Source organism: Diospyros lotus, chromosome 3, assembly GCF_014633365.1.
Source record: "Diospyros lotus cultivar Yz01 chromosome 3, ASM1463336v1, whole genome shotgun sequence".
NCBI classification, from domain to species: Eukaryota; Viridiplantae; Streptophyta; class Magnoliopsida; order Ericales; family Ebenaceae; genus Diospyros; species Diospyros lotus.
The window spans coordinates 37503344-37524736 of record NC_068340.1 but is presented as its reverse complement, the minus strand read 5'-3'; the positions used below and the strand labels follow the sequence as shown (position 1 = coordinate 37524736).

The window sequence follows — 21393 nt, the reverse complement described above, 5'->3', positions numbered from 1 at the left end:
CCTTATAATGTTATGTTTGGTTTAAATATAATATTTTTAAAAATTTATATATATTTTTTGAATTACCCTCATTTGTTTTTTTTAAAATTCCATCTAAGGGAGGAAATGATTTTTGTTTTATATGTAAGTTGAAAAATACTTTTTTTTCCACCTAAATGCTATCAAAAATACCTTAAGATTTAAAAAAAAAAAAAAACCCAACATTAAATTTAATAAAACATAAAATTACATAAATCTTAAAAATTAAAGATTCCTGAAAACATTATAAAAAATTATAAATTTCAAAAATTTAAAAACTTATCGCGTTCCAAACGAACGCCCCTTACATAATTAACATCACAAACCAGAAGCTCTCCAATACAGTGGCTACCTTTTTTTTTTTTTTTTTTTGAGTTCTTGTCAAAGTTGCCCTCCAATAGGATGTGAAAAGCGTATCCTTTTTGGTGTCGGATCTACTTTAATCGTGTATTGAATATATTAGTTCAAAAGTACATTATCCGTGCACAGTGCAAACTTTGAATTGATAATAGAACGTATCATAGACCATTACTTGAATTCAAGCAACCATTACAATTTTGAAATTTTAACACGAGATTAGAATGTAACACATACAAAAAGATTCTCATTCGTAAAATTAAAATGTGAAAAAGGTTCCGAATTGTTCAGCGTTCACACATATGAAGAAAAGTGTTTCCAGTCCAGGCACTGCACTGGCACTAAGGGTTGATGACCTGAAAACCATTTAATTCTTAGCAGATGACTCGAGTACGTAACACCAAGTAATAGAAAAAAAAAAAGAAAGCTTATAGGATAACTATAGCTGTCCATTAGTTCTATATCATCCATTATTATATTACAGTTCAACCAGCCAAAAACTCAACACAGAAAAAGAAGACTTTCAACACCACAACAGACGCCGAAATTAGAAAGGGCAGTAAACTTTTTTAAAGCCAAAAAACCAAGAAAAAGGTTCTAATCCAGATTACCTGTACATAGATAATAAACATTCCAGAGCACTCACGTAGCAATAGTCTTGCAGCAACGGATGCAAGTCATGCTTTCCAGCTGAAACCCATGTTATCATCAAGATCACTATTGAAAAACCCGTTCTCTGTGAATTCATGGGCTATATCCTGGACCATTTCATCTGACAAGTGAAGATTCTGTGGTAAATCAGGGGGCGCTTTCAGGTTGAAACTGTTGTTGCCACCACCTGTTGCTGCTGCTGCGGAGTCACTGTTGGATGCAGCTTTAAAACTGTTGCTTCTGCTTGGAACCATGGCGCTGCTTCCTGCCACAATCATGGAGGCTGCAGTAGTTTCTGAGGTATTGCTTCCATAACCTGATCCATCCCTAATCACATTTCCGTTGACATTCTTCCCTGGAAATGACTGCTGTGGCGTCCCTCCCCCAGTGTTATTGTTCATATTGTGCAGAAGTTGCTGGATCATGTGCTGCTGCATTGCGTGGCCACCTTGAGGAGTCTGTGAATGGCTCTGTTGAGGAAATCCTTTGCTATTTGGCAACCTTGGCTGTGGCTGCTGCTGCTGTTGCTGTGGAAGTTGAGAGTTCAAAAAACCATTACCTGGTGAATTCTGCATGGTCCCCTGCAATAGAGCAGTGGAGCCTTGAAATGTTGAAGATGGATTCTGGTGAGAACTATTGAAGGAAGATGGCGCCTCCTGTTGGAGTGGATTAGTGTTCGAGTTCATAGAGTTCTGTCTCATCAGCAAATTCTGGTAGTTAGTCAGTGCCATAGCAGCTTGAACGGAGCCACTTAAAGCTCCTCCGCTGAGAGTTTGATGGTTACTGGTCATCTGATTGTTTACACCAGAGTTCATTGCCATTAGCTTACTGAGTGTGTTCCGATCAGTAGGTAGACCCTGAATAGTGGCTAGCTGCTCCATATCATGGTTCTGGAGCTTGGCAGCACTAGTATGCGGAGGATAATTTTTCAGGCCCTCTGGAGATGAGTGCTCATGTTAGATTCAGATAAAACAAGGAACCCATAATTGGCGCAATAGTATATATGTGCACAAAGATAGGCAGGCATTCTGCTACAAAACAAAAAAAATATAGTAGTAAACTTCGTCTAGGGATGTTATCCCCGCCTGTCCCAAGCCCGGATAAAAGAGGAGGGTTATGTTAGGTAGCCGACAGCCAACGTAAAACGTAGTCAGATCCAAAACATGAACTCTAAACAAACTATGAAAAATTGTTGGGGCGTAATCCTTTATAGCGATGCGCTACATTGCCCGCGTATAGTGTCAAGTGAGCTAGGGCTGCTACATCGGCGCCTAGATGTAGTGACAAATGAGCAAGGGTCTCCGCATTTGCTTGGACAGATGTGGGTAAGAAAGCTAATTCAAAATCAAAACCAAAATAAAAAACAAATTCAAAGTCAAGGCTAAAACCAAAATCATAGATTAAGAATTGGGTCATGGAATATAGGAACATTACCAGGCAAAACTATGGAAATGGTAGATGTGATGATTAGGAGAAAGATTAATATTATGTGCCTTCAAGAGACGAGATGGGTAGGAAAAAAAAACCAAAAACTTTATCAGAAACTGGATATAAAATATGGTACACGGGAAATGATCGAGCGAAAAATGAAATGAGAATTATTATAGATAAAAGCTTAGTAGATGAGACCATGGATGTAAAGAGAATTAGAGGATAGGATTATTATGGTGAAAGTTGGTCTAGGAAGAATAAATATGAATATCTTTAATACATATGCACCACAAGCGGGGTTAAATGAGAAGATAAAAGTAAAATTCTGGGAGGACTTAGAAAGACTCATACAAATAATACCAAGAGAAGAGAATGATTATAGGAAGTGACTTAAATGGTCACGTGGGTAGAGATGGAAACGGTTATAGAGAGGTACATGGAGGGTATGGGTTCGAGGAAATTAATAATGAGGGTAAGTCTATTCTAGATTTTGCTATGGTATATGGGCTCATCATAACCAATACTAGATTCAAAAAACAAGACGAACACTTAATCACATATAAAAATGTCACATCAAACACCCAAATAGATTATTTCTCATGAGACAAGAGGATCGGTTATGTTGTAGGGATGAGATTTTAAAGGGGAGAAATAACTAATCTTCAAAGAAAAATTAAGGGGTGGAAGGGAATGGAATGGAGGAGGACAGGCAAACCAAATGTAGAGGGAAATGGCTATTGCTCTGAGAAGAACGACGAAGGTAGTCCTTGAAGAGACAAATGGTAGAGCCCCAAACCTTAAGGAGTCTTGGTGATCGAATGAAGAGGTATAATTGAAAATTAAAAATAAGAAAACTTACTATAAGGCTGTATATCAGTGCAACAATGAAGAAGACCTAAAAAATTATAAAGAATCAAAAAATGTAGCAAAAAGAGCTGTTAGTGAAGCAAGGTCAAAAGCATATGAGAATCTATATAAACGACTTAATACAAAAGATGGAGAAAGAGATATATATAAATTAGCTAAAGTAAGAAAAAAAAAACAAAGGCTCTAAACCAAGTGAAATGCATAAAAGATGAAAACCAAAATGTATTAGTGAATGAGAGAGCGATTAAGGAGAGATGGAAGGAGTATTTCACAAAATTATTCAATAATGGTGGGGACACAAGAGTTAGGTTGGGACATCTTAGTAACTCCGAAGAAAATGTAAGCTATATTTTATCGACACACAAGTTCAAATGAAATAAGGCAAGCATTAAAAAAGATGAAAAATCATAAGGCGGTGGGACCAAATAATATACTAATAAAAGCATGGAAATGCATAGGAGAAGAGGGCATCTCTTAGCTAACGAAATTATTTAACGCGATCCTTAAATAAAAAAAGATGCCAAATAAGTAGAGGAAGAATACTTCGATTTCTATATATAAGAACAAAGGAGATGTTCAAAACTGTGAAAATTACAGAAGAATTAAATTAATGAGCTATACCATGAAACTCTGGGAGAGAGTAATAGAGTAAAGGCTCAAAAAATAAACAAATGTCTCGAAAAATCAGTTTGGTTTCATACCTGGTAGGTCAACAATGGAAGCTATATACCTACTGAGGCGCCTAATGAAAAAGTATCAGGATCAGCAGAAGGACTTGCATAGGGTATTATGGTGTTTATAGATCTAGAAAAAGACCAATGATAGGATCCTTAGAGAATTATTATGGAGGGTTTTAGAGAATAAAGGAGTTTGAATAGCCTATATACAAGCCCTTAAGGACATGTATCATGGTGCAGAGACAAGAGTCAGAACATGTTGAGGGGATACTGAACCGTTTCAAATTACAATGGGACTGCATCAAGGTTCTGCACTAAGTCCATACTTATTTGCTTTAGTAATGGATGAACTCACTAAACACATTCAAACAAAAGTGTCATAGTGTATACTATTTGCAGATGACATAGTGTTGGTGGATGAAACAAAAGAGGGAGTGAACACTAAGTTTGAGTTGTGGAGAAACAATTTAGAATCTAAGGGATTTAAATTAAGTAGAAGGAAAACAGAATATATGGAATGTAAATTTAGTAAGAATGCAAAAGTGGAGGATGTTATAATAAAATTGGAAGACCAATTTTCCTAAGAAAAGACCATTTTCGATATTTGGGATCAATGATTCAAAAAGATGGAGAAATTCACGAGGATGTCACGCATAAAATTAAGGCAGGTTGGCTAAAATGGAGAAACGCATCGGGAGTGTTTTGTGATGGTAAAATTCCATTAAAACTTAAAGGAAAAATTCTATAGGACAGCTATAAGACCAGTCTTATTGTATGGCTCAGAATGTTGGGTAGTCAAATACCAGTATGAACAAAAAACGAGCATAACGGAGATGAGGATGCTAAAATAGATGTGCGGCCATACAAGAAAAAATAAAATTAGAAATGAGGTTATTCGTAATAATGTAGGAGTAGTGCCAATCGAGGAGAAGATGAGAAAGACTAGACTAAAATGGTTTGGTCATGTGAAGGAGACCAAGAGATGCTCCTATGAGGAGAGTTAGTAAAATGAAACAATTAGTCAAAAAAAGAGGTAGAGGCAAAGCCAAGAAAACTTTGGGAGAGACATTAAAATTTGATATGAAGTGTATGGGTCTAAATGAAGATATGACAAAAGACAGAAATACATAGAAGTCTAGAATTCACGTAGCCGACCCCACATAATGGGATAAAGACTGGATATGTTGTTGTTTAATAAAAATATAGTAGTAGACAGAAATCTAATTTTATACGGGCATATAATTATTTCAATCTGTTCAAGTCATGGAACAACATTACTGGTTATTTAGTAGAAAGTGCAATTTCATTCCTAAATTGCTGAATGCATGAATTAATAGCTGTCACAGTTCCTATTCCTATAGCATGCCAGTCACGCCATATAAACTGGGGATAAGACAAAGAAAGTAGTGTGTAACTAGAGTCCAACATGTGCACGCATGAACACTACAAGAACAATGATATATATCTACATATTCCGGATGAAGCAAGATAAACCTCCCACTTAGATTCCATGAAGCCTTTTCCCTCACAAGCACTTCTGAATTCATCTTTCAACAATTAAAAGTGAACCCAAAAGACAGCATGAATACCAACCACTTTGCCCTAACAAAGTACTTACTTACCAATTGCCCCAACTTTGTGTTCGCTGCAGAAATCCATCAAATCTTTCATACTATTAACAACCTCTGATATCTGTTACAATTCCAGGCAAACATAAGAAACCTAAAAACTAAACTACAAGAGAGGTCAAAATTGCCTATCAGAAAACAATGAGAAGATGTTGGAAAACAGAAAGTTACTCGCCTGCAAGCACCGCACATATCTTTTGGAAAATCCCAAATCATTTAGGGACTGTAACTCCAATGTCCTAGCCAGCTGACGCCCTGCTATCACAACCCTGAAAAGGAACCGTTTCAGTCACTTAAAGTACAACAATAACATTTCAAATTTGATCCATCCCAGAGTGAAATTATTTCGGGAAAAAGATAACAAGATTTGGGTTTTCCATGGTAAAGAAACAACATTCTTAAAGCTAACTGTGGGGTGGGGGACTGCTTAAGTCAAATTGGGCTGACACTAGTCTTCTTAAACATCAATTCACTAATCTGCACCTAACAATTTTAGTATCAAATGATTAAAACCTAAATCTGGCACGCTCAGAATTACAGGAAGGCAACAGAATACAATTATTAGCCTAACAGCATCCACAGAGAATTCAAAGACTCTGCTATACAAGTTATGAAAGCTGAAAACAGACTCCAGCATCATGTAAATCAGCAGGCAGTAAGATGCTTGTTATGGGAATCAAGAACCTGAAGAGGTAAAAGATAGGGCTCACAAGAAAAGAAATTTATAAAAATTAGGACATTTTGCTACTTAACTCACATATTGCTGTTTGCGTGCAAATCTTGCTGAGAAACCCCATCAGATCCACTTTCAGAAATTGTGCTTTGACATTTTTGTGCAACCTGTAGCAACTGATTCACCTGTAGAACGTGTTTTGAGTTCAAATAAAAAAAGAAGTTAAAATTATGGCTCCCATTGTTTCATCGATTAGTTAAAAGAAGTTAAAAGTGAACTTGTGATGCAGAAGATGGATTTTGGAGAGAAATTGGATATAATTTTCTTCTAAATTGGATTCTGTGTTCTAGTTAATGGAATCTCAAAAGACTTGTTTGACAATAGTATTAGGGGTCTCATGGAAGGGGGACAAAGGTACCCTTTGCATGGTGATGGAGATGTATAATCTTAAGTAGCAAAAGCAGGAGAGAGCAAGTTGGTGTCGGTTTCAAGACTGTATTGTGCACAATAGGGAGCCTCAAAGGCTGCAGCATGCTGCATGACACCTTCTTTTTGCTAACACCAGTGATATATATATATATATATATTGTCAAGCCTCTTAAAGAGAGTTGAAATACATTATACTTGCTTTCCTTGGCTCGGAGAGGGATTAGATTACACATCAGTTTGGTTAAGAGTTTTTTCCCATGGGCCAAGTTGTGCAGACTCGCATGTGGGCTTCTTGGTTTACCTCTACATTCTTTGTATCTAGGTTGCTGCTATAATCAAGGTAGCATGTAATTCTGTTGAGGAGAGGCAGCCCTCTAAGAAGAGGTAATAACTTTCCAGGAGATGTAGGGTTACACTCCTTCAACCACGTTCCACCTAGGGAAGTGCCCTTAGTAAGGTGTCAAGCACTGCAAACACTCGCCTAGGCTATAACTAATAAGGGAAGAAAAATGAAGGGTCACCTGCAGAAGGCATGCCAAAGGTCTCCTGAGTGCAATAGGAATAGTAAAATGGTAAAAACAAGAACTAAGCCAAAAAAGGAAAAACAAAAGAAAAGCAAATGCACACAACTGACATTGCAACAACATCAATGCATCTAAATGAACCACGGATGGTGGCTGAGATGGAGGTTGGTATCACTAGTTTTTTTTTTCACTCTCTCTCTCTCTCTCTGTGCGCCCCCCCCCCCTACAAATACACACAAAACCACCACCAATGCAAGAAGTGGTAATTGATTGTCACCTCATCATCCAAGTCAGATTTTTCTTGATGCCATGTCAATTTTTGATGACAAAAACCAACAAGGTGTAATAGCGGTCTCAAGTGAAACTAAAAAATAAGTTGGGTGTGGCTATTGAGAAAATTAGAAGTTTGAACTAAAATTGAAACTAAGCTAAAAGTTCACTATTTTTTGGTAATTTACCCTATATATTTTAATTTGTTTAATGAAGTTAACATTATTTTTGGTCTTGGCAACAGGAAGACCTGTTAGTTTAATTGTCTAGTCTCTGTCAACAGTAAGAGCCGAGACTCGCCAGTTGCACTAGCGAATTTCCCTCTAATAATTTAAACATTTACAAAGACCTTTTTGGAGCATTAGATCATCATTCTCACTTGAGTTGTGCAATAATCTTGGTAATTTGTTTAAAGAATCCAAATCAGAGCATTCCATCATATCATTTTCTCTTCCATCTCATCGATCACTCCCCTTCCCCTTCTTCCCTCCCCTCCATGTTCCATTTGTTTTATGGAAACTTCATCACCCATCTCAACCCAACAGGAAGCACCACTACAGGCCCAGAAGAAAAGCTTTGTCACTGCTCTAATGGAGGTCACGACCACTCTCTGAAACCCCCCATCCTTCAGAGAAAGCACCTACTTTGTCTCCCACCTCAAGTGGGCCAAAAAAAAAGCCCTTCAAAATCTCAAAGACAGAATCTTGTCTTTCACCTCTCCTCCCTCTATCTAGGCAATCTGCAACACCCCCCCCCCCCCCCCCCCCCAAAAAAAAAAAAAAATAAAAAGATTTGGAGACATACTCCAACAACCCACTAGGAGTCACCGATGCCATTGAGCATCAAAAACACAGTTCATCTTTGAAATTTCAGCTTGTGTTCCAATAAATTGTTGGCAAGTAAAGATAGAAAGCAAGGCAACTGATGCCAGAAGTAAAGTAGTTGGAGAGGGTGTTAAGTGTGGTCGCAACACAGCATTGGACAGAAGCAGAGCCACCATGTAACCAGTGGGATCAATTGACAACACTGATTTTATTTATTTTTTTAACTATATAATATATAGAAGCTAATGAAACAAATTCAGGTTAATATAGTTTGACCCCACTGGAAAAAAAAAATTAATTGAGCCCAATTATTAAAAAGTTACAAAAAGCAAATAAAAAAAAATTGAGATTTGCAATTGATCATATCTTTTGATTTTGTGTTTAATTTACACTTAAGGTGATGATTTGTTAGTTGAGGTTTCTTAAAATTAATTATGGTTCCTAACTACTATTGGTAGGTAACTCAATTTTACCGTTTAGGTGAGAACTTAGTAAACCACACAAAGATTTGTTTGAACCCTAGTTGTAAAGAAGACAACTATGATCTTTTATCACCAAACTAGCCCTTAAAATTGTTAAGAAATTAGTTAAAACAAATAAAAACATCGTCCATATCTTGGTATATCTGCTTATGAAGTTGCCTTTGATTTTATCAATTGTAATAACAAGCATTAAAAAAGCTCTTTCTTTTTTCTGCAACGGAAATAATAAAAAAAGAGTGAATGGGAGATACTTTAAAAAAATGATCGTTTTGTTACATATATTAAAAGATATGTATTAAACAATATTAACAATGATGCAATTATGCAATGATTTCAAAATATAAAAACTCATCTTAAACAATTTTGATAGTATATTTGTACATTCAAAATGTTATTAAGCATAAAAATTTGTTTGTAGCTATTTTATTTTTTATCTTTTTCCATAATATATTTCTACATATATAAAATGTTTTTTAAAGAAAACCAAAACTAAACATAGAAAATCGAAAATGAAAAGTTCAACATTGAAAACTGAAAGCTAAAAGCTCTTTTAAAATTTAAACGGATCCTTATCAAACCTACCTATTATAATTGTTTTATATTTATTCACATAAGTTATCTCTTATAAGGGAAAAGAAAACACACATACACAAGGACGATAAGTAAAAGTAGGTCCTATAAATACATAGTTTACGTACACACATGAAAGTTTTCTGTTAGAAATCCAGAAATCTCTCTTATAATTGTTTCCTTCCTAGAATATCTCTATTTTCTTATTTCTAGAGTTTCCTTTTTAATAAGGATAAGATTATGCTTCCTTATTGGTATTGTTTCCCTTATTTTTCTTCCTTGATTGAGTAGACTAATCCCTAATTATTTGGGATTGGTTACCTAAATCGGGATCCACACTCGTAATAAATAGCTAGTGTACTATTCCACAATACAGGAAAAGTATTATTTTCCACATATTCTGATACAAATACACACACACACACACACACTATATATATATATATAGATGTATGTGTATTTATGAAACAAATACAATAGGAAAAAATCTTTATGATAGCCGCCCCATTAACCAAATAAACTCAGAAAAATACCTAGTTTGAATGAATAGACAAAGATGACTAGAGTTTTCAAGAATTAAAACTGTTGTTAACTATCATTCCATCTAAAAGCTTAAGCCATTAGATAGAGGCTTTTCTACTATTATTTTTACAATCAACTAGCCCCCTCACATGTGATCAAGCTTCACTGTATAATTAGTCTAAACACATGTAATAATTTAAATATTGGGTTAGCTATGAAATTTAAATTAGAACCTTTGCATGCTCTGATACTATATTGAATTGTTAACCACCATTCAATTTAGAAGCTTAAACTATTAGATAGAGAATAAACTTTACCTTTATATTACTATTTTTACTCAACAAAGACAAATGCCAACTTTAGCACCCATATTAACTATTTCTATTGGGATAGATGGATTTATTGTCATAATGCACCAAGACAGACTAGGGATGTGTTAAAATGCAACATGGCAAGGTGATAAGAGTATGGGTTGAGGCAACTTACAAAACATGAACACAATTACCCCATCACAGCCTAGAATTGGCCATTGTAGTTTTTCCCTTAAAAAAACTTTGGCGACATTATTTATATGGGGAACCATTTGAAATATACACGAATTGCAAGTGTTTGAAATACTTGTTCTCTCAAAAAGAATTGAATGAAAGAAAGGGGATTGCTAGAATTTATAGGGATTTTGAAGGCCTAAAAGTAGCAGCAAATTCTTTAAGCAAAACAACTATGGCAACGACAACACATCTAATTGTAAAGGAATGGCAGTTAATTCTAGACTTGAGCAAAATAACATATCAAGAATGTGTTTCAAATAATTGTTTTAGTCCATATTTGTATGGCTAAAGTTGGTAACACAATTAAAGCAAAATCAAGAAAGTGATCCACATTTGCAAAAAATTGAAGGAATCACAGAACAGAAGGTAAGGCCCTGTTCTCTTTGTTGTTTTCAAGCTGATTTTAATTTTCAATTTTTCAAAACAGTTAAAACATGTTTATTTTCATATTTTCAAAAACGCATTTTTGAAAACAAGGAAAAAATTTGTAAAGAAAACTCAAAACAACAAAAAGTCGTTTTGGCTTTTTTCATCACAAACATGCTCAAAATTTCCACAACGCGGAAAATTATAGACAAAAAGAATGTGTTTTTGGCAATATTAAAATAGACACTCAAAATACAAAACTAAAAATGAATTTAAAACTCAAAACTGAAAACTGAAACATGAATAGAATAACCCCTAAACAACTCAATTTGAAACATCTAAGGATGGCACACTCAAACTCCACAATTGATTATGTGTGCCAAGTAAATTATGGATGAAGACCATTGAACTCACTATACATCCTAATGGAACGGAAATGTATACTGGGTTGACGAAAGTGTATTGGTGGCCCAGTACAAAAGGAATATATGCTAATACATTACTAAATGCCTAGTTTGTCAACAAGGTAAACCATCAACCACTGACAAAACAACTACAATCACTGAAAATTAATAAATGAAAGTAGTCACATATGAACATGCATTTGTAGTAGGTTTACCGAAAACCAAGCAAGGTCATAATCATATTTGGTTAATTGCGGATGCATTAACAATATATGCTTGTTTCCTTTTTCTTTCTTTCTTTTTACTTCTTCTATGTGGCTGTTAGCTTATATATAGGTGCAGCAATTTGGGAGCCATTATTGAACCATTAATGCACTCTTTTGTATAAGAAAGAATAAAAATTGTTAGCCACATTCATTCTTTTAGTTTTATTTAATTGATTTATAAGCTGATGTTAGCCCAAGATTTATCACGTCTTCTAGAATTTGAATGGTTAATTCAAATTGACCATCAATTAGCGGATGATGGATTGCCCTAAAACTTAGTTTTGTTCCCAAACTTCATTGTAAATTGCTCCAAAATCGAAATGTGAAGCGTTGGTCACAATTGGACGTGATGCTTACTGGTGCACCATGCAATTATAATCTCCTCTAAGTATGCCCTAGCCAACTGAATGAAGATGTAGGTATTTAGAATTACCAAAATTGCATTATGACCTTGTTAGGCTTTTCGTAGACCTATTACAGAACCCATGATCATATGCTTTCACTTCCATTAAGGAATGTCTAATAGTTGTAGCAGCCTAGCAAACCATCAATGGTCTACCTTGTTGACAAGCTAAACATCTAGTAATGTATAGAGCTAATTCCTCCTTCCCACACTCCCTCTATGTCATGACTTGGTTGTTTGCATCAACCATCCAAGATGTTTTTCCTTCATCAAAGCAGTGAATAGATCTCAAATTTGGTGGCCTTGTTGTCCACACTTAAAACAAGCCCCCACAAAGCCAATAGCACTAACTTGTTTCATGTGGCCTCCTATACACTTGGAAAGTCTCTGCCACCTTCTTGAAATTTTTCTTTGCTAAATTTGGTCTACATTTAGGTTTAAAAGTTGAGTATTGAAATATCTTACATTGTTGTCCTTTTGAGAACTTCATCTTTCTTTGGAGTTCAAGTCAATCTCAATTATCATCACTTGTTCAACCATTTCAGAACAGGTCACATGGACAAAGAGGGATGCTCAAGGAAACAATTTGAGTTTTAACCCCTGTTGGAAACTCAAAGCTTCTCTTCTTCATTAGCCACCAGTTGAGGTGCCAATCGTAAAAGTTTAGAAAACCAAGTTCATATTGGGCCACAATTTGATCTTCCCCCTGTTGAAGTTCTAGGAATTCTTCCTTTTTGGCTAGTGCCTGCCCCTACGCCTTAGACCCCCCAAGGCGAGGCGACCTTAAAGAGGTGCGCACCTATTTGTTGAGGTGTGCACCTCAGTAGAGGCGAGAGGCACGTAGGAGGTGCACCTCTCATATCTTTAATATATATATATATTTTTTAAAAGTAAAAAAGGTGAAAAAACCCAGCCCTAAATACCCGATGGAGATAGGCCTAAAGCCCTAAAAGCCTCTCTTCCTTCTTGCGACACTAGAGAGCAATTTACACTTCTTCTGACAAGATTGGCCGGCCGGCATCAAAGAAAGAGCGGCTACAACTGAAATAGGTATGTTTTTCTTTCTCTGTCATCTCATTCCTCTCATTCTTTTTTTCTTCTATTTCGGTTCTCTCTCTCTCTCTTTGATTTTTTTCTTAAAAATTAAAGATTATCAATATTATTAAGGGGAAATGCGGCCAAATTTTTTTTACCTTTTGTTTTATTTTTCTTTTTCAATATTTTGCCTTTTACAATTGTGGGTATTAGTTCATCTGAGTTCTTTTTTTTTTTTTTTCAAAATTATACATTTTAATTTTCAGGTTTCTTTTTATAATCAAAATTTTATAATCTTCTTCTCAGTCAAAGATTAATATTTTTCCCTTTACAACTTTGGGTATTAGTTCATCTGAGTTCTTATTTTTTTTTTTTCCAAAATTATACATTTTAATTTTCAGGTTTCTTTTTATAATCGAAATTTTATAATATTCTTCTCAGTCAAAGATTAGTACTCCTCTAACATTTAGAGATGAGGAGGAAGATATTGATTTTGAAGAAGAATATAAAGAAGGGGAAGACTTTGGAAGTGACAACTATAATTTAGATGATGATGATGATGATGATGATCAAGAAGATCATCTTATGATTGATGATGATTGATGTTGGATGTTATTATTGTTGTGTTTATTTTCTTGATTTTTTTTGTTTGATTATGAATTGTTTATGTTTGAAATTGATGATGAATACTTGTTAATTTATTATATTTTGTTTTCATCCTTTTAATTTGCCTATATTTTATTAAATTATATTTTTTTCTCAGTGTGCCCCGCCTTTGCCTGGAACGCACCTCGCACCTCGCACCTCTCGCCTTGGGCTCCAGGACCCCTTTGTGCCTTATTGCGCCTTGCGCCTTTAATAACTATGAAAACAAGTAGGTTGAAAAGAATTTATCAATGAAAAAGTCCTGAAACTTCTACAGAGTATGAAAGTTTTCATCAGTATCTGACATCTCCTTCAAGTATGAAAGTTTCTATATTTACTTTTTGAATGTCCAAAGTAAAAATTTATTTACTTGCATCATCCATCCTTCAGCCTCAATTGGCCCCACCATCGTTAATAGATGAGGGTTGAAGTTTCTTAAATTGTTCGTAGCCAAATCTCGTGCTTCGGTTCTGGTTTTAATTTTGGAGAAAAATAGACTCCTAAGGCTTATGCTATCTTACCCGTAGTATTGGAGTGTGCTAGGGTCAGGTCCCTCAATGGGCTGCCTTGAGTTTTTGACCCTTAGGATATAACCTACAAGAGCTAGAAAGTGTAGCAAACAAACTAACTACACCACCTTTTTATACAAATCTTATTCTTAATATGTACTTACCAACATAGGACATAAGGTCACATATTGTGATTTAGACATGCCTCAGGCATATTTACATTATTAAGTCGATACCCTTTTTCTTTATTTGCTGGGAATGTGGTGAAGGTGGAATTCATTAATAATTACCCAAAATAGGCTGAGATCCCTTCGTCCAATTCTACACCCATTGAGAAGGACTAGCAGTAGGCCAGCATTAATCAGTTTATTCGCTTTTCATATTAGTTGTGCTATAAGAATTGCCCATTTTGCATGTTATCATGTTATTGTTTCTTTCTGTCTTTTGGAAAATCATGGTTGTATTCTAATATCTTCATTTAATGAATTAGCTCCACAACATGAACAATTGGATAGAATAAGGTTATCAAGACATCTAGGTTTAAAAATACAAATCTTGTTTAATAAAAGGACTTAGTCAGGCAAGAGGTTACGAAATACAAATTGTACCTGTGGTGCCACCAACCTACGGGGAAGGAGTTCTTCATGGCGGCATGCACAAAATTCCCAAGATAATATCTGACAAAGGGATTCAGAATTGCCAACTGGTTAAATCTAGAAGAAAGAATACTGGCAAAAATTACAAGCTACATAATGTTTAATTAACCTTTAAATCAGGGGCAAAAACAATACGAAGCTGACCCTCACGAACAACACGAATTTGCTCATACACACTCTCTTGAGCTGCTTTCCCATACTCCAACACCATTATTCCAGAAGGAAATCTAAATTCACGTGGCAAGTCCAGGAACAAAAGTTCATCAATGACACCACTTCCAAATTTGATTTCATTAAGCCTAGGAAGCACTTCAAAAGTTGCCTCTGTCAAGATCCACCACCACGAAGAAAAAAGTAAGGAACCCAAAATACACAAGCTAAGAACACAATAGTTCGTCACCAAAAAAGAAAGATGTATCAATGAAAAACTTCCAGATTTTAAGTGATCCTAATGTAAATTCTGGAAGACACCTACAAGCTAAGCACACAATAGTTCATTGTTCCAAAAGAAAAGACATATAAATGAGAAACTCCAGATTGAAATACTTGAGGATGAATACTAATAATCTTTTACAAAAGGCCCCACATGAGGCACTTTCTTTACTCAGCACTTTATTTATAAAAAAAAATACACAGTCGCACATACAGGTAGAGTGTAGATCTAAAGTATAAAAGTAGTTTATTAACCACATCTTGACAGCAATTTAGTAACAAGCGTTGGACGAAAATTGAAAACATAAAAGTACGCCATTCATCAGCAAACATACTCCTGATTCACTTACCAAAACCCCTTCCAGATTTTGAACCACAAATGTCACACTGCCAAGCATCCTGAACAGAAAAGTACAAGCACCTAAGCAATTTTGTTACTGATAAATGGAAACCTATGCGTGTGAGGAGAAAATAAATTAAAGATAAACATATTGCATGATAGCCATGCATCCAGGAGTGCACAAACACATCACACATGTATCCAGGAGTGCACAAACATATGGATACATGTTTTGTCAAATAAGAAAATTCAGTCGAACACTGACTTAAACCATATTAATTTTTTGCCAAGATTAGTATATTATACAGACACATACTGCTTTGTTGCCATTGTATAACCCCTTTACCAGGATAACAAGATTCAATAACTCTGCGAGAATAGATTTCCAGATTTCCGGTAAAAATCAAGGGCCAAAGATGGCCATGTTAAAAACAATATGCATGGTATTTGAGAAAGCATTTGGACAGCTTATTACAGTGTGCATCACCTATATCCAACCACAGATGAATAAATGTTTAGCAAAATAAAACACGTGCCTATAGCTATTGCTGTTCCATTAATATAGCAGAGAAAAAGGGCATGTATTTAGTATTTTATCAGTTCAAAGTTGAGCTTATTATGCATAAATATCATAAGTTGACGATAATAAAACTGACCACGGTTGACTGGGGGAAAACACCCAGGGAATGATGCCCAACATTATCATACAATGACAAGCACCATCTTTTTTTGGCACGAGGGGAGTAATATTCTGCAACAAACTTCCTCCAATAGAGAATGGCATTGTCCTATCAAATTAAATCACATCATTACAGTGTCAGATCACACCTTAAGCTCCAAAGAAACTACATAGAGACAAAACTGAGATTGTGACTCTAAATGAACAAATCTTCAATGCGTTTACAGATGAACAAAAAGGGAAAATTTAAGAACATCTCCAAAGTGGAAAAACATAAAAAACGAAAAAAGTAAGTTCTGATAGTTGCAGTCAACAAGAGACAAACTCACAGGGGGCCTTTGGCGCTGATGATATAAGTACTGCATGAGCCGACGAGAACATATGGCATTGTCATAAGGCCGCTTTATAGAAGATATAGGCTGCACCCCCTGCTGTTGAAGCTGTTGTCTCAACTGCTGCTGCTGCTGTTGCTCCTGCTGTTGCAATAAGTGGGCTCGCTGCACTGGTGGGATAGACTGCAGAAACTGTTGCTGCTGTTGCTGCTGTTGCCGCAGTCTTTGCTGATGAATTAAGGCTTGCAACTGAGGATTATGGTTTTGTAACTGCATGGAGTCCTGTCTCTGCAGTAGCTGTTGTAGAAACTGTTGCTGCATAATAGCTTCCTGCTTATTATCCAACCGGGGTTTTTTCTGCAGCTGGGTAATATGATTGGGATCCAGAACAAAAGAGCCAGGGCCCCGTGGCCCATTGGGAAGTGAAACTGGGCCCATTCGTGATGTTGGCAACGATGTTGCACTAGAAGCCCCTTGCTGCAGCTGATTCTGCAACAAGTCTCGGGAGCTTGGATCTTGATTGGTGCTCTGTTGTACTACTGAGGAGCAGTCCACAGCAGATGAACCTGAAATGCTTATATTATTTGATGAAAATGACATGGGTGATGCAGGTAGTCGCATGTAAGAATCTGTGGTGATACTGGCACTTCTCTGGAGATGAGGACCTCCTGAAAGCCCTGAGTTGGCATCCGTAACCAAGGAACTTGCCCCCACACTTGGGCCCGAGCTCCCTGCGCTGTTCAAGACCGAATTACTTGCATCTCCAGAAGCAGGGCCCAGATCTGAAAGTCCTGGGATCGAATTCGATGAGTTTCCAAATGATGAGCTCAAGTGGGAATTTCCAACCCCCTGAGACTGCTCATCACCCTGGAAATAGATGCCAGAACTAGAAGATGAATGCACTAAACCTCCAGCCACTCGGGAAGGTGCCATGGGGGGCACTACTGCCTGGTGACTGGGATCTAGATAGCTCTCCAAAGCCAGCACTTACAGCTCTATTATCAAATAACAGGATCAAATTCCTCAACTGACACAACAATTTAAACTCATGAAGCCCCTATACTACAGCTCCAGAATCCCCAATAACGAAATGTGACATAATTACCCTATCCAACCAAATAACATGTCAAAACTTGTCTAAAGGGCAATCAACATCTGATTATTGCAGTAAAACAATAAGTTCAAGAGTTCTTCACTGACCTAAGCATTATTGATGTTTTATTCCTTCTAACCGCTGGAAAAATTTCAGGATCTAAAATCAACTGGAAAACATAACAGCCAGAAACCTTGTCAGCTAAAAACTTAAATTAAGAATTGGAGATCAAAATCCACCCAAAGCAATGCAGAAATCACGCCTAAAAGAAAATTAGAAACGCAAAATTAGCATGCCTTCATCAAAAACAAGAAATCCCAAACATCTCCATAAACCCTAATTTTCAACTTAGCTAACAAGAAAGAACAAAACAAACGCCGCGCAAAATCCAGAATCCCTGTACATCCAAAAGGCGTAAAACATAAGAATCGACTCAAGAAGTAAAAGAATTAACTACATAATCCATTAATTAAAAACTAAAATCCAAACTTTATCTCAACAAGTCAGAATCTAGAACGCGCGATCAAACTCAAAAATGTTTCAGCAAGAGGCGTAATATAAGAAACCTCCGCCAATAAAGCACACGATTTTCAACAATTGAAGACTAAGCAACAACTCAAGTTGAGAGATCGAAGTACCAAACGGGAAAATTACCAACAAAAAACTCAAAATGAAATGGAGAAGTTCGGGACTAGCATAGTTCAAGCAATTGTACTGTAATAGTTGACATTGAAAAATACACAAGGAAACGTTAAAGAAGAAATAAAAGGAGAAAAACAAATACGGACCTTAGAATCAGAAGGTGAAGAGAGAAGGGTTTCGTGACGCGATCTTCGGCACAGCGAGAGCCGTAAGGAGAATGGATCAGCTTCATATACAAAGCGGGAATTCCAGCGGTGATTTTACTGGAAGCACCGGTGGGCTGAGCCCTACTGAACCGGCTACAGCCGGTGGAATGAAGGACACGTGTCGCCAGCACGATTAGCTTGTGATGTCGGTGCAAGATCGATCGATCGATCGCGCGGTGGCGACGCGAGGTCGCCGAGGTTGACGCGTACGTGGCAGGCCCCGATTGGTTCCGCCACAACAAAATAAGAACCCAAGCCACGTCACTTCACTTCACCGTAGTTTCTTCTGTTTTTTCTTTTAATGTGAAATAATTAGTTCTTTGACAATCGATGTCGTGTAAATATTTTTTAATGACATTTATGTTCTATTAATACAATTAAATATATTTCAAATTAAAGCCACCTAATTTTATTGGTACTATTATAAATTTATTTAATCTGACTCAAATATAATGAATTACTCTTCAAATACTAAAAATTAAATAAAGTGATTTATGACAATTAAGCCTACATCCCCTCACAAGTTTTAACTCAAATATTCGAAATAGGACAAAATAATGTTTACACAACGCGAACAAAATTAGAGAGAAACATTTCCCCTCTCTCCCCGCGCGGCAAGCAAGAGAACATTTCTCTCCAAATATCACCATTAAATTATTTATTGAGAGACTACATTAGTTTAATTATTTATTTCTATTTTTATTTTTTATTCTTATGACAAAAAATATATATTATTTATTTTATCAAATAAATTATCGGACTTATAAAAAGTCAAATAAAGTTATCTAAATACAATTTGTAATAAAAGATAAACTTCTCACACACTCGATAACTTATCAACTATTGTTATTTGATCTAATGAATAAAACTTACGTGATTAGTGAATTTTAGAGCTGTTGTTATTCGATTACAATAATAAATTTGTAAAAGGGAAAACTACCGATGGATGACCCACGTGTGGTTGATCTGAGCGATGGATGACTCACTCAGGGAATGGTTGACTCCTTCGAGCGATGGGTAACGTGTGGATTGTCCAAACGATTAGTAATTATCGGGAGAGATTGGTGAGTCTCTCGGGGGTGGTGTGATAGTGATGGATGAGTCTCCCGAGGGTAGCAACAGCGATGGGTGAATCTCTCGGTTAGGTTGGGAGTGATGGATGACCTACTGGCAAGAATATCGGTTAGGGGTGCGGGTGAAAGTCCCTACGCGAACCCTCCGATGCTTAAGTTAGACCCTCGTAAAAGTAAAATGCTTGAAGGCAAAAATGTGAGTACGAGAATGAGATATTGCATACTAAATGAGGGGAAGAGACCTCCTATTTATAGCAATGAGAGGGACATCCATGTGTCACATGACTTAATCCATACGACAAGAATCTTGGAGAGACTTTGACCAAGTCTTGCAGGGGTAGTATAGGTCGATTCTATCAGAGGTGTTGGCGCAAGAACGTGGGGCACACAGATGCGGGCATGGTACCCTAGATGACCCTCACTCAAGGGTGTGTGCGAGCGCGGGCAAGAAGGAGTGCATGCACACAGGGCAGTGCATATGAAGTCATGCGAGCGAGCGCACGAGTCCAGACACGATGAGGCCATGTACGTGGGGGTGCAAGGGGTCATGCACGCGTGAGGGCGCACGAGGCCGCGCGTGCTGGATCGCATGCGAGGTCTTGCTATAGCCGCTTACGTAGTACCCCGAGTGGGGTCACTCGTGGGTGCCTTACCCTCGAGTGAGCGCCACTCTGGGGCAGGGCTGTGCGCTGGGGTGCCCTCATGCTAACTTGTTGTGTGACGCACCCTGGGGGGCCTTGTGCGCCCGCCAAGTGGCACTCGGGGGTGGCACCTCACACGGGTGGCCACCCACGACATCCTTGCCACGTGGTGCCTCTTAAGGCCGTCACTTGGCAGTTCTTCCACTTCACCATTTTTATGTTTTGGCCATAACAAGAGCCAATTGACTATAGTTAGTGGTGTTCTCTAAGAACCCCATCGACAACTACCGAAGGATTCCAAAAACCTATCAATCAATGCTGGTAGTAGAATCTAGGAACTCAAGCTTTAAGAGCCAAAGAGCTGTCTTGAAGTCTAATTTTTGGTGAAGTAGTTGGGGAAGATGATAAATCCTCCAGTGATATATTTTAGGATGTGCGTGTATGTATATTAGAGAAGCGGTCTGTGCTGTATACATGCCAAAAAAATTAAAAGAATTTGTAGTAAAGGTTGTTTGGTGAATAATTTATAAATCCTGGCACATAGTTTTATTTGTTTATCAAACAATTAATTATTAGTAAACATAACGATAGAACTAAAACATTCCTGATCTAAGATTAACTAATAATTGACATTCTTCAATTGTAAAAAAGCCATATAAAGGGCTAAATTTTCTACGCCATCATCTTTTGTTCTATTTTTTTTATTTTTCTCCTTTAGTATGATAGTGTTTACAACTAAAATAGTAAATTTGTGTGTTATGTAAGAGAAAATAGATGAGAGATACGAGACACTTAGGTTGAGTTTTCTTTGCTATTTTCAAGTCATTTTTAGTTTTCAATTTTTTAAAATAATGAAAACGCGTTTTCTTTACTATTTTTAAAAATGTATTTTTGAAAAAAAAAAATTATAAAGAAAAGTCAAAACAACAAGAAGTTGTTTTGAGTGTTTTCATTCAAAATAAACTCAAAACTCAAAACACATTTATTTATTTATTTATTCTTATTTTATTATTATAATAGAAAAAAATATTACAAAATTCATTAACTTTAAAATGTAGATATTTTTTTAATAATTTATAAACATTAAATATTTTTAATTTACTGAATAATCAAATTTATCGAATAAAATATTATTAAAAAATTATTTTCAAAATTTTAAAGAGAACGCGTTTTCTAATTTTTTGTTTTGAGAAATAGTTT

The 21393-nt window shown here is 36.3% G+C and overlaps 1 protein-coding gene across 8 annotated transcripts; it reads right to left on the bottom strand.

Moving 5' to 3' along the window:
- Positions 1-500: 500 nt before the first annotated feature.
- Positions 501-18540, bottom strand: LOC127796673 (probable transcriptional regulator SLK2). Of its 8 annotated transcripts, none has more exons than XR_008022049.1 (12): positions 18420-18522; positions 17739-17800; positions 16536-17644; positions 16184-16315; positions 15538-15586; positions 14865-15079; positions 14708-14776; positions 6387-6487; positions 5805-5898; positions 5624-5693; positions 987-1963; positions 501-731 (listed from the first exon to the last, which is right to left on the bottom strand). XR_008022049.1 is itself a non-coding variant. In XM_052328940.1 (12 exons), the coding sequence occupies exons 2-12, from the start codon at positions 17931-17933 to the stop codon at positions 1053-1055; spliced, it is 2448 nt and encodes an 815-aa protein (XP_052184900.1). In that variant the 5' UTR covers positions 17934-18028; positions 18420-18540; the 3' UTR covers positions 804-1052. The 8 variants fall into 8 exon arrangements, 7 of the variants coding, with proteins under 7 accessions (XP_052184900.1, XP_052184898.1, XP_052184896.1 ...); XM_052328940.1 differs by lacking the exon at positions 501-731 and adding an exon at positions 17928-18028 and having other exon boundaries at positions 804-1963; positions 16536-17274; positions 18420-18540; XM_052328938.1 differs by lacking the exon at positions 501-731 and having other exon boundaries at positions 804-1963; positions 16536-17533; positions 17739-18028; positions 18420-18540.
- Between the last annotated feature and the right edge of the window lie 2853 nt (positions 18541-21393).

Coding starts and splice junctions, on each gene's coding strand:
- LOC127796673 (XM_052328938.1), bottom strand. CDS start 17,471: ATGGCACCTTCCCGAGTGGCTGGAGGTTTAGTGCATTCATCTTCTAGT. Junction 6,488..14,707: donor GTAGGTTGGTGGCACCACAG/GTACAATTTGTA, acceptor CACGTTCTACAG/GTGAATCAGTTGCTACAGGT. Junction 1,964..5,623: donor ACACAAAGTTGGGGCAATTG/GTAAGTAAGTAC, acceptor ACTCATCTCCAG/AGGGCCTGAAAAATTATCCT.